This window comes from Phyllobates terribilis, unplaced genomic scaffold (genome assembly GCF_046119375.1).
Source record: "Phyllobates terribilis strain yellow unplaced genomic scaffold, ASM4611937v1 Scaffold_10__3_contigs__length_209671492, whole genome shotgun sequence".
Classification (NCBI taxonomy): Eukaryota; Metazoa; Chordata; class Amphibia; order Anura; family Dendrobatidae; genus Phyllobates; species Phyllobates terribilis.
The window spans coordinates 173,290,758-173,306,982 of NW_027362770.1; the positions used below are offsets into that span (position 1 = coordinate 173,290,758).

The 16,225-nt window shown below is 47.6% G+C and overlaps 1 protein-coding gene across 1 annotated transcript; it reads left to right on the top strand.

Moving 5' to 3' along the window:
- The first annotated feature begins 8,198 nt into the window (after positions 1 to 8,198).
- LOC141164693 (E3 ubiquitin/ISG15 ligase TRIM25-like) lies at positions 8,199 to 10,119 on the top strand. Its single transcript, XM_073650179.1, has one exon. The coding sequence runs from the start codon at positions 8,224 to 8,226 to the stop codon at positions 9,808 to 9,810; it is 1,587 nt and encodes a 528-aa protein (XP_073506280.1). The 5' UTR covers positions 8,199 to 8,223; the 3' UTR covers positions 9,811 to 10,119.
- The last annotated feature ends 6,106 nt before the right edge of the window (positions 10,120 to 16,225 follow it).

Genomic DNA, 16,225 nt, shown 5'->3' on the forward strand with positions numbered 1-16,225 from the left:
GTACTGCTTGAAGAGCACGTACGGGATGGTGGTGACGTGTGACCCGGTGTCTAGTAGGGCACTCATAGGAATGCCATCCAGTACCACAGGCAAGATTTGACATCCCCCTACGTATTTATCACGCCAGTTTGATGGGCCTGATGGTCTTGTGCCTGGGGGTTGGCCCTCTACCCCAGGTTGTGCCCGGTTAAATGACAGTACCTTGCCACATGTCCGGATTGATTGCAGCGGCGGCAGATGGGTCGTCCATCCTCGTTGTATCTGTCGCTGGGTCTTCCTCTGGCTGGTGGGGTCCTCCTCAGTCGGCGCCACGGGACGTCCTCTGGTCCGGATGCCAGCTGGATCTTTCCTGGAGAAGAGACCTGTAAAGACTGCACAGTTCTGGTTAGCGCGGCAACACTTAGTCAGCTCTTGGACCTGATGGTGCAGGTCTGTTGCCGGGTCATTGTTCAAAGCCTGCGCATCAGCCCCCAAAGGCCCTGCAGACAAGGGCGCCGTCTCCTGGTGATAAGTGATAGCAGGGCGCCTGTGGGTCACAGCGCCACCTGGTGCCGGTTCTCGGAGCACCCGGATGGCTCTGTCCTTGAACTGTGCAAAGTCCAGGTCAGGGTCCTGTAAGGCCATTGCCCGCAACTGGGTTCGGTGGGCATTGCATAGTAGACCCTCAATAAATTGTTCAGTCAACAGCTTATCTTCATTTCCCACGTTGTCAGGGTCTGCCTGCTTAATGGCTCTCAGGGCCTCTTGTAAGTTTAAAGCATAGTCTCTTATACTCTCATGTGCTCGCTGTTTGCACCCGTAAAATCTGAGCTTTATTTCGGCTGAGGTGCGGGTGTCAAATGTGTCTTTCAGGAGGGCTAGTATCTCTCTGACAGTCCTCTTCCTCCCAAGTGGCCAGGACTTTACCTCCCTTTGGGCTGCCCCGATTAATTGGGCCACTAGGATGCTCACTTTTTGCTCTTCTGTGAGGGGGTACACCTGGAAGAGGCTATCCAGTCTTTCTCTAAAGTCATTTAGGGTATGTGACTCCCCTGAGTACTGGGGTAGCCAGGCTGCCCCCGGGATATAGGGCATGGTGAATGGCATGACCGCAGCAGCGGTGGCGCTGGCGGTGGCTGTGGCGGTGGAGCTCTCCTCGGTATCCGACATCCTCCTCCCCCCTAGTGGACCGTGGCCTACCTTGCGATGCTCTTCTTCGGTAGGCCGCGGCTCCGCAGTCAATCGTCGGGGTTGAGGACCTGGCGTCGCACTCCGATGACGTCAGCGTCGCTCTTCCTTCCTTCCAGGACCTTGCGCGGCGTCAGCGTGGGGCGGAGCTTCGGATTTCGCGCGCTTTCGGCGTCCACGCCCCTCTTCTTCCTGTGCGGCGTCCCGAAGATGGCGTCCGATGGCGGGAAGCAGCTGCGGATGGCGGGAAGAAGGCAGAAGACGACGGGAAACGGTCCAAGATGGCGTCTGATGGCGGGAAGAAGGCAGAAGACGGCGGGAAACGGTCCAAGATGGCGTCTGATGGCGGGAATCGGCTCCGGACGGCGGGAAACGACTCCGGACGGCGGGAAACTTCACCACAGGTAAGTTCAAAAGTCTTTTTCAGGCACGCAGTACCCGGTGGTTGCGGGCACGAAATCCTGCCGACTACGCCAAAGTTGACGCGCCCCCTGGGACTGTGCTGCTACTGCTGTGCAGGGGAAATACCCGGAGCCGGATCGATGGGGGTTGTAGTTCTCCGTGGCGGTGACCCGGTCCGTGCCCAGGGTGGTCAAACCAGTGGCAGTCTAAACGTTGTAATAAGTGTCCGACTACGCCACCCGTGGATTGCGGTCAGTGGAGACCGCCGCTGCGCTGCCGACCGCTGAGGCTGATGTTGGTTGCGCAGCCGAGTATGGGATAACTCCCCACGGGAGGAGTATTGCCTCAGGGCAGCTAATGTGGATGATGGGAGTGATGGTGTGAGGGTCCCAGTGCTGATGGTGCTGGTGCGACAAGGAATCACAGAGATGTGTGGTGCAGTTCAGGGTCTTTACTGATGGTACAAGGCAGACCCTCCCGGGAGTACTGGCTAGTATAAGGGGCCTGGTCAGTCTGCGAGCAAGCAGGAGTTCCCCTGGCCAGGTGGAGTTGTAGGCCTCCCCGTTAATCTGCACTCTTCCTGGCTACCTTGCTGTCAGCGGTTACAAGTAGCCCACGTCCCTGAGTATACCGTGTGGTGTTCACCCGTATGGCTGGTGACCTGGGGCCTTCTGTTAGCCTCCGCTCCTGGATGGCGGCGCTGGTCCCTTCTCTGTGACTGAGCCTCCTGGCTTCTATGGCCAGAGGACCTGGAATCCCCTGCCGGCTGGTTTCTGCTGCTGGGTGTAGATCAGTCCCCACAGCCTCGGACTCCTGTGTCCGGTTTTAGTGTCCTTGTCCAGGGTGAGCTCTGCTCAGCTCCAGCCCCTGGACTTCTGCTACTGCTCCTACAGAGCTCCTAATTCTTCCTTTCCCTCTCCAGGCTCTGACTACTCTAATCCCGCCCCAGACCCAGTTTTATAAGGGCAGATTCCTCCCCTCCCAGGTCTGGGTGGGCCGTGTTGCATGTTTAGGGATCCTGACCAGAGAATCCTCCCACTTGCTCTCAGACATAATATCTCTATTACTGCGGCAACCAGACCCCTGGGGTGCCGCACATGCAGTGGCAAAAATGTCAAGAAGCACTGATTCAACAGCCTTAAGATTGAATCATGCATAAGTTGTTAACCCCTTTACCCCCAAGGGTGGTTTGCATGTTAATGACCGGGCCAATTTTTACAATTCTGACCACTGTCAATTTATGAGGTAATAACTCTGGAACGCTTCAACGGATCCCCCTGATTCTGAGATTGTTTTTTCATGACATATTGTACTTCATGATAGTGGTAAAATTTCTTCGATATCACTTGCGTTTGTGAAAAAATCAGAAATTTGTTGAAAAATTTGAAAATTTAGCAATTTTCAAACTTTGAATTTTCATGCCCTTAAATCAGAGAGATATGTCACACAAAATAGTTAATAAATAACATTTCCCACATGTCTACTTTACATCAACACAATTTTGGAACCAACATTTTTTTTTGTTAGGAAGCTATAAGGGTTAAAAGTTAGCCACGAATTTCTCATTGTTCCAACAAAATTTACAAAACCATTTTTTTAGGGACCACATCACATTTGAAGTGACTTTGAGGGGCTTTTATGACAGAAAATAACAAAAAATGACACCATTCTAAAAACTGCACCCCTCAATGTGCTCAAAACCACATTCAAGAACTTTATTAACCCTTCAGGTGCTTCACAGGAATTTTTGGAATGTGGAAGAAAACAATTAACATTTAACTTTTTTCACAAAAATGTTACTTTAGACCCCAATTTTTTTATTTTTGCAAGGGTAACAGGAAAAAATGGACCCCAAAATTGGTTGTGCAATTTCTCCTGAGCACGCCAGTACCCCATATGTGGGGGCAAACCACTGTTTGGGCACACGGCAGGGCTCGGAAGGGAAGGAGCGCCATTTGACTTTTAAAATGTAAAATTTGCTTGAATAATTAGTGGACGCCATGTTGCGTTTGGAGAGTCCCTGATGTGCCTAAACAGTGGAAACCCCCCACAAGTGACACCATTTTGGAAACTAGACCCCTCAGGGAACTTATCTAGATGTGTGGTGAGCACCTTGAACCCCTAGGTGCTTCACAGAAGTTTATAACATGGAGCCATAAAAATAACATTTTCACATTTTTCCCACAAAAATGTTTTTCAACCCCCAATTTTGCATTTTTAGAAGGGTAACAGGTGAAATTGCGCCATACCATTTGTTGTGCAATTTCTCTTGAGTACGTCGATATCCCATATTTGGGAGAAAATCACTGTTTGGGCGCACGGCAGGGTTCGGAAGGGAAGGAGCACCATTTGACTATTTGAATGTAAAATTTGTTTGAATAATTAGCGGACACCATGTCACGTTTGGGGAGCCCCTGATGTGCCTAAACAGTGGAAACCCCCCACAAGTGACCCCATTTTGGAAACTAAACCCCTCAGGATCTTATCTAGATGTGGTGAGCACCCTGAACCCCCAGGTGCTTCACAGAAGTTTATAACATGGAGCCGTAAAATAAAAAAATCTAACTTTTTCACAAAAATTATGTTTTAGCCCCAAATTTTTTATTTTCACAATGGTAAGAGGAGAAAATGGACCCCCAAAACCGTTGTGCAATTTCTCCCGATACCCCTTATGTGAGGAAAATACAGTGTTTGGGCGCACGGCAGGGGTCAGAAGGGAAAGAGCACTGTGTGACTTTTTGAACGCAAACTTGGCTGGAATTCAGAGCGGATGCCATGTCGCATTTGGAGTGCCCCTGATGCACCTAAATAGTGGAAACCCCCCACAAGTGACCCCATTTTGGAAACTAGACCCCTCAAGGATTTTATCAAGGGGTATAGTGAACATTTTGAATCCAGAGGTACGACACAGAAATTGAAAACATTAGGTCATCATATTGAATAAGTTGTCATTTGTCTTGAGTGCAAGTTCTCACTACTTGAGTTTGCATCGGGTACTCGGGTATGCACCATGTATCACGCATGCTCGAGTGACATGCTCGAGTCCCTGCCCCACATGTTTCACAGTTGTTAGACATTAAAAAAACACATGCGGGGATCGCTTGTTTATGGCAGGCAATCCCCGTGAGGTTCTTTTGGCTGCGAATCATATGGGGCGGAGAACCGAACATGTTACTCGAGCACCCGCGATGCTTGGTGCATACCCGAGCACCCGATGCAACACTGGTCGCCATATCGTCATCATTTTTTTTTCTTTACTTTTGAAAAAATCCCAACCCCAACACAACCCTAATACAACCCCAACCCTAGAACAACCCTAACTCTAGCACAACCCTAACCCTAGCACAACCCTAATCCTAGAACAACCCTAACCCTAGCACAACCTTAACCCTAGCACAACTCTAACCATAGAACAATCCTAACCCTAGCACAACCCTAAAACTAGCACAACCCTAACCCTAGAACAACCCTAACCCTAGAACAATCCTAACCCTAGCACAACCCTAACCCTAGCACAACCCTAATCCTAGAACAACCCTAACCCTAGCACAACTCTAACCCTAGAACAACCCTAACCCTTGCACAACCCTAACCCTAGAACAATCCTAACCCTAGCACAACCCTAACCCTAGAGTTTATTTTTTACGCCTTTCCTCATGCGGTATAAGTGATTAGATGACTTTATTCTTTGGGTCAGTGAGATTACAGTGATGCCAGATTCATATCTGGTTTTTATGAATGACAGCTGTCACACACTAAAAGACACTTTTTTTTGCAAAGACTAGTTTTTGCATCGCTATATTTAGAGAGCTATAATTTTTCTATATTTCGGCTGACAGAGTCATGTGACGGCTTGTTTTTTTGTGGGACAAGTTAACGTTTTTATGGGTACCATTTTCAGGCACGTGACATTTTTTGATAGCTTTCTATTCTGATATTTGGGAAGGAGAATAAAAAAAAAACAACAATTCAGGAATTGATTTTTTATGCCGTTCTGCGTGTGGTATAATTGATAAGGTAGCTTTATTCTTCACATCAGTACGTTTACAGTGGTATCACATTTATATCATTTTTTTATGTTTTGGCGCTTTTACACAATAAAAACTATTTTATAGAAAAAATACGTTTTTTGCATTGCTTTATTCTGAGAGCTATAACTTTTTTATTTTTCGGCTGATGGAGCTGTATGGCGGCTTATTTTTTGAGGGACAAGAGGACGTTTTCAGCGGTACCATTTTTATCTACATTCGTCTTTTTGATCACGTTTTATTCCGTTTTTTGTTTGGCGGTATGATGATAAAGCATCACTTTTTGCTTAGTTTGTTTTATTTATTTTTTTTACTAAAGGCGTTAACTAGTCGAACAGTTTTATAGGTCAGGTCGTTCCGGATAAGGCGATATCAAATACTTGTACTTTTATTTGTTCGCTGTTTTTTTTTTCATTATAATATTTATTTATGGGTACAGTGTATATATTTTTTGGGGGATTATTTTTTCATTTTTTTAAATATTTTTAAAAAAATTTTTTTTCACTTTCTTTTCATTTTTTTTTAACCCAGATCGCTTGCACAGCATATAAATGCTGCAGCAGCATCTCTATACTATGCATGCTGCAGCCCTGCACACACAAGTTAGTGAGACCATGCACTGAGCACGATATACCTAACGTCCTGCTGTCTGGTGACCCGGATGTCATCATGACGACATCGGGTCACCATGACAACCACCGGGACCCCGCACAGACAGCGGGGGATGCCGGAGAAGAGGTAAGTAAGCAGCATTTCGGTGGTTAATGTGCTGTGAGCAGGACCGCTCCTGGCACATAGCACCCGGTGTCAGCTGTGAGAATCAGCTGACACCCGGCGGCGATTGCCCCGCACAGCCTGTGTGCGGGCGCAGTCGCCAGGGCGTACTAATACGTATCTGGCCCAAAAGGCCCAGGGCGTAGATATGACTAGCCCAGGGGAATGGGGATGACTCGGTACCCGGGCCTTTAGCCTGGCCTTTAGAGATGTCGCGGTGGTCGGCTCCCGGGCCCGTACCCTGGGCCTCTCCTTTAAAAGGGGTTTGATTTTGTAAAATTATAAAAGAAAGAGTTTGTGACGCCATCTGTGGCTTCTGGTGAGGATCACCAGCGCTGCGCAGTCCACTGAGGCTGATGATAAGGCAGCTTGATGGTATAGCTCCCCACAGGTGGAGCTGGGCCTCAGGGCAGTATAAGGACGGGGATGCAGGACAAAGAGACTACGCCGGGCCAGAACAAAAACAGGGACGGACACAATAGTCACTTCAGTACCTTTTACTGGTGGAATTTCAGGCACTCCCCGGAGCACTGTAGGGTGAAGGTTGCATGTCAGGATCCTCCCCAATGAGCAGGTTTTGGGCCTCCTGGTTCTTGCTTCTGCGTAATAAGTTTCTGACGTGCCTGGAGCTAGGCCTAACTTTGTCTCTGTCCTGCGCTGGCTGACCTTGTGGTAGGGCCTTCTCTTGGAGCGCACGCTCCCGACTTATGGGGCCTATGTGTCTCCTGGCTCTGGTACGCATCAGCACTTTAGCGATCCTGGGACCTGTAGTTCTCCAGGGATTCCGGTTTATCTTACTGGGTCGTGGAGATCCCGGTAAGCTTCAGACCCGGTGTCCGGTAACTTCTTCTTAGGGGTGAGCTAGTTAAGCTCCTCTGCCCTCTATGTACTAACTAGAGTTAGTAAACGCTTGGGAAACGCTTGGTAATCCACCCCCCATGGTCCCCAATGACAAGCCGCAATGTCAATGCCCATGCTGCGTATTTTTCCACAGCGTTTATGCTGCGCTCAAAAATCCGCAGCATGTCCATTAATTTTGCGGACACGCAGTGTAATTGCCGCCATTGACTTGCATTGGAACGCATATTATCTGTGTCAGTACATTTGTACACACGGATAATATGCGTTTCTATGTGCGGATGGTACCCAAGTCTGGAGGACAGGAGACTCTCATCCAGACCCGGGTACCATAGAAACTGTAAAAAAAAGAATTTAAAATGAAAAATAAAGTTTATACTCACCTTCCGATGTCCTCCCGGTGTTTTGTCCGCTGCGTTCGGTGTCTTGCAATGCTCGCACTGAAGTGAAGGACCTGCCATGACGTCACTGAGTCATGTGATCCATCACATGACTCAATGACGTCACCGCAGGTCCTTCACACCACCGCAAGCCGCGCAACACACCGGACACGGCAGAGAGCACACCGGGAGGACACCGGAAGGTGAGTATAAACTTTATTTTTTTTATTTTTTACCATTCTTATTCTTTTTTTTAACTAACTTGATCACACTACTATAAATCCATGCCGGTTGCATGGATTTATATAGTGTGAACAAGTTGTCAAGTACTTTTCCAAGTGATGCTAAAATCGCTTGGAAAGCGCTTGTCAACCTGCATGCAGAAATGCATGCAAAGACGCTTGACAAACGCTTCTACCTGGCAGGAAAAACGCATGTAAAATCCGCAAGCGTTTTTCCTGCCAGGGAGAAGCGTAAAAAATATGCAGGATTTCTGCATCGTGGGCACATAGCCTAACATTGTGCTCCTGAGCCCAGTGCCCTGTACTCACAAGTATAAACCCGCCCATTGTTTCTGAGAATTGTAGTTTTGTTTCTCCCTTCCTCTGTCAGCCATGGCGTCTGCTGATCTGAGAGAGGAGCTGCTCTGCTCCATCTGTCTGAGCACTTATACAGATCCTGTAATGCTGAGATGTGGACACAACTTCTGCCGGGTCTGTATTGATCGTGTGTTGGATACACAGGATAAGTCTGGAGTTTATTTTTGCCCTGACTGTCGGGAACAGTTTCTGGAGCGGCCGGCGCTGATGAGGAACTTTGCTTTGTGTAAGATTGTGAAGACTTTCTGGCATATTAAGTCACCTCAGAAGAAGATCACCGGGATCTGCTGCACTTACTGTGTGGACTCTCCTGTACCTGCTGTTAGATCCTGTCTACACTGTGAGGCTTCTCTGTGTGATAAACACCTGAGGTCTCACAGCAAATCACCAGAACACGTCTTATCTGATCCCAGCACTTCTCTGGAGAAAAGGAAATGTTCTGTCCATAAGAAGATCCTGGAATATTACTGCACTGAGGACGCTGCTTGTATCTGTGTGTCCTGCAGTTTGGCCGGAGAACATCGGGGACACCGGGTGGAGATGCTGGATGAGGCCTCTGAGAAGAAGAGGAAGAAACTGAGGAATGTCCTCCACAAACTGATCAGAAAGAGAGAAGAAACTAAGGAAAGAGTCCGGAGTCTGGAGGAGCGCTGGAGAAAAGCTCAAGAAAAAGCATCTGGAGAAGCCGAGAGAGTCACTGCCCTGTGTACAGACATCAGGAGACGGGTGGACGACCTGGAGAAGAAGGTCCTGAGTGAGATCTCCAGGCAGGAAAAGGACGAGTCACTGTCACTGTCTGCTCTGATCCATCAGCTGGAGATAAAGAAGGATGAGCTGTCCAGGAAGATGAGACACATTGAGGAGCTGTGTAACATGACGGATCCACTGACTGTCTTACAGCAACCAGACACCGGTGACTTGTGTGATCCTGAGGAGGAGGGAGGTGATGAGGACACAGGGGGACATGATAAACAGCCCCATGATGGAGATGACCTGGATGTGGCTGTGATCTCACACACATTACACACATTATGTGAGGTAATATCAGGTATAAGGAGCGGGATCTATGTGGAACATCCGGTAGACATATTACTGGATATAAACACAGCTGGTAATAATCTCCTTATATCAGACGACCTGAAAACTGCAACCGGGACACAAGAGAAGCAGAAACGTCCAGAAACAGCAGAGAGATTCCAGTATAATCAGGTGATGAGCAGGAGGGGATTTACCTCAGGACGACATTACTGGGATGTGGAGAGCAGAAGATCAGGGGATTGGATGGTGGGGATGTGTTATCCCAGTATAGACAGGAGGGGGCATCAGTCAGTGATTGGATATAATAACAAGTCCTGGTATTTATGGAGATATAATAATCAGTATTCAGTGATACACGACAGGAAAGTGATCCAGTTACCTGACAAGATCTCCAGTGATAGAGTCAGGGTACGTCTGGATTATGAGGCCGGACAGTTGTCCTTTTATGAGCTGTGTGACCCCATCAGACACTTACACACCTTCACTGCCATCTTCACCGAGCCCCTTCATGCTGCATTATATGTATGTTATTGTTCTATAAAGATATTAGGGGGTGGACAGTAACTGGGAGAAACCATCAAAACGTAAAATATCCTGGCAGATACTGGAGACAGAACCAAGCATTCGATTGCTAAACCATTTGCCAATGAGATGAATAAGAAGGTGGTATATAGGTGATGATCCCTACATGGCAGCTGTCACTATGATTAGATCACCTGGGTGTATGATCCGCTGTACAGGTATATGATGATTTCTCGCTGGTTGCTTTTATATACTGGAGATTATATACCCTTGGAATAATGCTCATCTATAATCTCTGTGTAACATTGTGGATAATTCTCTTTGTCTTGGCTGCTATTCCCAGGTATTAAACATTATGATTGGATTTGGTCTTTTTTTTATTAAATATGTAGACCCCCTTTAATTATTTGTTTCTTCTTTAATTGTTTTAGTTGGTAGATTTATTTTCTGGTCTAATCATAAATTTTTAAAAACCAGCTGCTTAACTGCAGTTACGCTGTATTTACATTGCACGATTATCAGGATCATGTGCTCCGAGGGACGCTCGTTTTCTTATCGGACTCTCGAAACTGGCTGGTAATCACTAGTGTTGAGCGAGCACTAAAATGCTCGGGTGCTCGAAGCTCGGGCCGAGCTCACTGTGATACTCGGGTGCTCGACCGGAGCAACGAGCCCATGTTAGTCTATGAGAGACCCGAACATTTTTGCGGCGGCTCCCCCGGCATTCTGTAGAAAGCCTAAAAAGTGCCCAAAACGATAGTGACAGTGCTCAAATGACATGGGGACAGCATGGGGATCACCCAAGGAAGCATTTCTGACTCCCAGGTCACTGCTGTCAACAACGTGGTCAGAGGTATTAAGCCACTTTTAGGGGCTCACCATAAAACGTTCAAAAACGAAAGTGAAAGTGCTTTCCTGTGAAATATGTTAACCCCTTAACGACCATGGGTCTTTCTTTTTTTGTGTTTTCCTTTTTTGCTCCCCTTCTTCCCAGAGCCAGAACTTTTTTAATTTTCGTTCAATATGGCCATGTGAGGGCTTATTTTTTGCGGGACGAGTTGTACTTTTAAACACCATCACTGGTTTTACCATATCGTGTGCTGGAAAATGGGAAAAAAATTCCAAGTGCAGTGAAACTGCAAAAAAAATGCAATTCCACAGTTGTTTTTTGGGTCCTTTTTTTTACCACGTTCACAGATTGCTAAAACTGACCTGCCATCATTATTTTCCAAGTCGTTACGAGTTCATAGACACCAAACATGTATAGGTTCTTTTTTATTTAAGTGGTGAAAAAAAAATCCAAAGCTTGCTAAAAAAAACAAAAAAAAATGACGCCATTTTCCGAGACCCTTAGCTCCTCCATTTTTCGGGATCTGGGGCCAGGTGAGGGCTTATTTTTTGCGTGCCGGGCTGACGTTTTTATTGATACCATTTTGGGGTAGATCCGATGTTTTGATCGCCCGTTATTGCATTTTATTGCAAAGTTGTAGCGACCAAAAAAACTTAATTCTGGCGTTTAAAATTTTTTTCTCGTTACGCCGTTTACTGATTGTATTAATTCTTCTTTTATATTGATAGATCGGGCGATTCTGAACGCGGCGATACCAAATATGTGTATGTGGTTTTTTTTTAATATATATATTTTATTTTGAATGGGGCGAAAGGGGGGTGACTTAAACTTTTATATATTTTTTATTTTTTTTATTTTTTTAAAAACTTTTTTTTTTACACTTTCTGCTTGCTTCTATAGTCTCCAGAGGAGACTAGAAGCAGCAGTTGTCTGATTGCTTCTACTGCATACAAGCGATGAGCAGATCGCTTGTATGCAGGAGAAATGCTCACTTGCTATGAGCGCTGACCACTAGGTGGCGCTCATAGCAATTGAGACATGACAACCACAGGTGTCTGCTGCAGACCCTGAGTTGTCATGCCCACCCATTGGTGACCCGCGATCACGTGACGGGGTCACTGATGGGCGGGGCTTAGGACTCCCGGAAGCGCGAGTTAAATGCCACTGTCAGAGATTTAACATGTTAACAGCCACGGGTGGATTGCGATTCCAATAATCAGCTGACATGTGCTCGCTTCAGTGCGGGCTCACCGCCGGAGCCCCCGCTGAACCGGCCTTCCCGACCTGGTACTATTACTGACCAGGTCGGAAAGGGGTTAAGGAACATCCTTTCCAGGGTAAAGATTTGTGTATAAGGTAAAATAAATAACCAAAACCAAAAATACTCCTCCACACCTTGGGCTATGTTCACAAGTAGCATTTTTTTATGCGTTTTTGCACGTTTGTATAGCTTTCAACCGTGACAAATGCATTCACCGGGAAATGTCATTTTAGCATTTTACAACCTTATCTGGCCATGTGCTGTGTGACACATGCATACAGTGCTAAAAAGACATGGGAACAGCATGGGGAAGACCCCTGGAAGCATCTCTGACACCCAGGTCACTGCCTAAAAGTGTGCCCATCAGAAGTGATCCGTGCCGCTTCAGAAGATGCAGACTTGCAACTCTCCCCGTGCAAGTCCTTGTCCCAAGGCAGTGTTCAATTGTACCTCCCCCATAACTTGCAATACAAGCGCAAGTATGCAGCCTGCCACCCACCCACCCCCAGGCTGCAATACCATACTGCTAGCTTGCTTGCACTTGAAATTGGGCCTTTTAGGCATGTGGAGGTGGAATCTGGCCACCACGTCATGGCTGCGTCGGTAGCCTGGTATTCATACTCAGTCCCCAGCCGCCCGGCGGCCGGGTGTCCACGCTTGGTCCCCAACCGCCAGGGGGTGGCCGGGTGTCCATACTCAGTCCCCAGCCGCCCCGCGGCCGGGTGCCCACACACAGTCCCCAGCCGCGTGGGGGTGGCCGGGTGTCCATAAACGGTCCCCAGCCGCCCCTATTTGTCCCGGTGCGCCTTATACACAAGCGCGCATACCAAAACATTATCCTGTGCCCTCCCCAGTGCATTTAGTGGGAAGGACAGCCTAACCACAAACACGTGGACAAGTGAATGTGACCAGGAATGGTCCATCTCACTGATGCCTTCACACTGGGTTAATATTGTGGAAGCCGGGACACAGTTGGACACTGGGATGCAACACGTCCTCCAGACATAGAGGATTGCGGGTCCTGGGTCAATCAGGCTTCAGCACAAAGTTCAGAAGGTAGACAGCAGCAGTGGTCGGCCTCCTACACAACGAGTAAATTATTCATGATCATGAGGCCATCCACCTCCTTAGCTTTCTGTTCCTTGGAATGCAAGCGCATATATGTAGTAGCAGCTAGGCCTGAGGTGGTCAGCGTTTTGGCGCATATTCTACCTCCTTCGAGGATTGCTGGATGTTTTCCTGCTACTATCCCAGTTCTATGACTCCCGTTAAAACAAAGCTTCAGGTGATGAATGATGGATGAGGTGGTGGCAAAGGAGAAAGAGCAGGAGGAACAGGGACCATTCACATCAATATCAGGCCAGCCAACCACACATGTCTTGTAGGATATGTTTCAGTACCAAAAGGAGCGGTTCAGCTACACAGTTATAAGGCATACAGTGAATGCAATGCCTACCAAAAATTTCGAGGCACTCCAATGCCCCTTGGAAGTGACATGGAGGTCAGAGGGCCTTAACTAAACCGTTTTTTCCATTTATAGCAACTGGGTCTCCTGTACACTGTTGGCCTAAGCAGGGAATGGAAGGCTTTCCAAAAATTATTAGGCACTGCAATGCCCCTTGAAACAGACGTGGATTACAGCGTATTAAAAACCTTCTACCCATTATTGGGGAGTGGGTCTCCCTTAGTGTTCGCCTATGCATTGAAAAGCAAAAGCTGCCAAAAATTAGGAAGAAATGCAATGCCCGTTGCAAGAGTCGTGGAGGTTAGAGGTAATTAAAAACAACATGTCAATGCCCCTTGGAAGAGCTGTGGAGTTCAGAGTGGTTTAACAAGACGGTTTTAATGCCCCTTAGAAGAGACGTGGAGTTCAGAGTGGTTTAACAAGACAGTTTTAATGCCCCTTGGAAGAGATGTGGAGGTCGCAGTAGCTTAACAAGACGGTTTTAATGCCCCTTGGAAGAGTGGTGGAGGTCGCAGTGGAATAAAAAGACAATATCAATGCCCCTTGGAAGAGTGGTAGAGGTTACAGTGGAATAAAAAGACAATATCAACGCCCTGTGGAAGAGACGTGGAGGTCACAGTAGTTTAACAAGACGCTTTTAATGCCCCTTGGAAGAGTGGTGGAGGTCGCAGTGGAATAAAAAGACAATATTAACGACCCTTGGAAGAGACGTGGAGGTCACAGTAGCTTAACAAGACGATTTTAATGCCCCTTACAAGAGCCATGCAGTACAGCATATTAAAAACATTATTTCCATTATTGGGGAGTGGGTCTCCCATAGTCTTTGCCTATGCCTTCCAAGCAAAAGCTGCCAAAAATTAGGAAGGGGGAACTTGCAATGTCCCTTACAAGAGCCATGCAGTACAGCATATTAAAAACATTATTCCCATTATTGGGGAGTGGGTCTCCCATAGTCTTTGCCTATGCCTTCCAAGCAAAAGCTTCCAAAAATTAGGACAGAGGAACTTGCAATGCTGGCAACATGGACCACGGTCACCCTGGTGGTATAGTGGTCGTGGAGGCTGAGGATAAGGAGAAGAGCAAAAAACAGCCGAAATGAGGAAGCGTATACCCATGTGTGGGTGTGAAGCGATGCATGGGAATACACCTCCCGAAATAACACAGTGGATTTGACTTTATGTTACTCTGCTGTCATTTGGTGGTGATGAGAAGTCTGGCCCAATCCAGCCCTTGTTCATTTTGATAAGGGTCAGCTTGTCAGCATTGTCAGTTGACAGGCGAGTGCGCTTATCAGTTATAATTCCCCCAGCGGCACTAAAAACACGCTCCGATAACACGCTAGCGGCAGGGCAGGCCAGGACCTCCAAGGCATACAGAGTGTGTTCATTCCAAGTGTCCAGCTTGGATACCCAATAATTAAAAGGCACAGAGGAATCACGGAGGACACTGGTACTCCCTCACCATCTTTTGAAACTTTCCACTCCTTGTGAGAGTACCCTGCGCCTCAGGGCCTGTAAGCTGGGCGGGTCTCAGAAAACTGTCCTAGAAAATTGACAGTGTTCCCCTGCCTCTGCTGGATTGGAGTTGCGTCTCTCTCGCCTGTATGCCTTAGTTGGGCAGCGAACTGTGACCTCTGCCGCTACCGTGTTCAGATGGGAATTTTTTTAATAGTTCTGCAGCAAGGGCCTTCTGGTACTGCCCCATTTTTGTAGACCTCTCCAACTCAGGAATAAGAGAGTGAAAGTTCTCCTTGTAGAGGGGGTCTAAAAGTGTCATCAACCAGTAATGACTGTCACCCAACATTTTGACAATGCGAGGGTCACGGTTAAGGCAGCGTAACATAAAGTCAGCCATGGGTGCCAGACTGGTAACGGGCAAGACTTCCGTGTCCTCACCAAGATGACGAGTGATAGTGTTGAGCGATCACTAAAATGCTCGGGTGCTCGAAGCTCGGGCCGAGCTTACCGTGATACTCGGGTGCTCGATCCGAGCAACGAGCCCAATGTTAGTCTATGAGAGACCCGAGCATTTTTGCGGCAGCACCCCCGGCCGTCTGTAGAAAGCCTAAAAAGTGCCCAAAACGATAGTGACAGTGCTCAAAAGACATGGGGGCAGCATGGGGATCGCCCCTGGAAGCATTTCTGACCCCCAGGTCACTGCTGTCAACAACGTGGTCAGAGGTATTAAGCCACTTTTGCGGGCTCACAATAAAACGTTCAAAAACGAAACTGAAACGGTTTTCCTGTGAAATATGTTAAGGAATTTCCTTTCCAGGGTAAAAACTTGTGTATAAGGTAAAATAAATAACCAAAAACAAAAATACTCCTCCACACCTTGGGCTATGTTCACAAGTAGCATTTTTCATGCGTTTTTGCACTTTTGTATTGCTTTCAACCGTGACAAATGCGTTCACCGGGAAATGTCATTTTAACATTTTACAACCTTATCTGGCCATGTGCTGTGTGACACATGCATACAGTGCTGAAAAGACAAGGGATCAGCATGGGGAAGACCCCTGGAAGCATCTCTGACCCCCAGGTCACTGTCTAAAAGTGTGCCCATCAGAAGTGATCCTTGCCACATCAGAAGATGCAGACTTGCAACTATCCCCGTGCAAGTCCTTGTCCCAGGGCAGTGTTCAATTGTACCTCCCCCATTCCTTGCAATGCAAGCGAAAATATGCAGCCAACCACCCACCCACCCGCAGGCTGCAATACCATACTGCTAGCTTTCACTTGAAATGGAGGCTTTTAGTTTGGAGGAGGCCGAAGCTGGCCACTACCTCATGGCCGCTTCGGCAGCGAGGTATCCATACTCTGTCCCCAGCCGCCCGGCGGCCGGGTGTCCACGCTCGGTCCCCAGCCGCCAGGTGGCGGCCAGG

Excerpts from the sequence above, each read along its gene's own strand:
- LOC141164693 (XM_073650179.1), top strand. The coding sequence starts at position 8,224 with ATGGCGTCTGCTGATCTGAGAGAGGAGCTGCTCTGCTCCATCTGTCTG.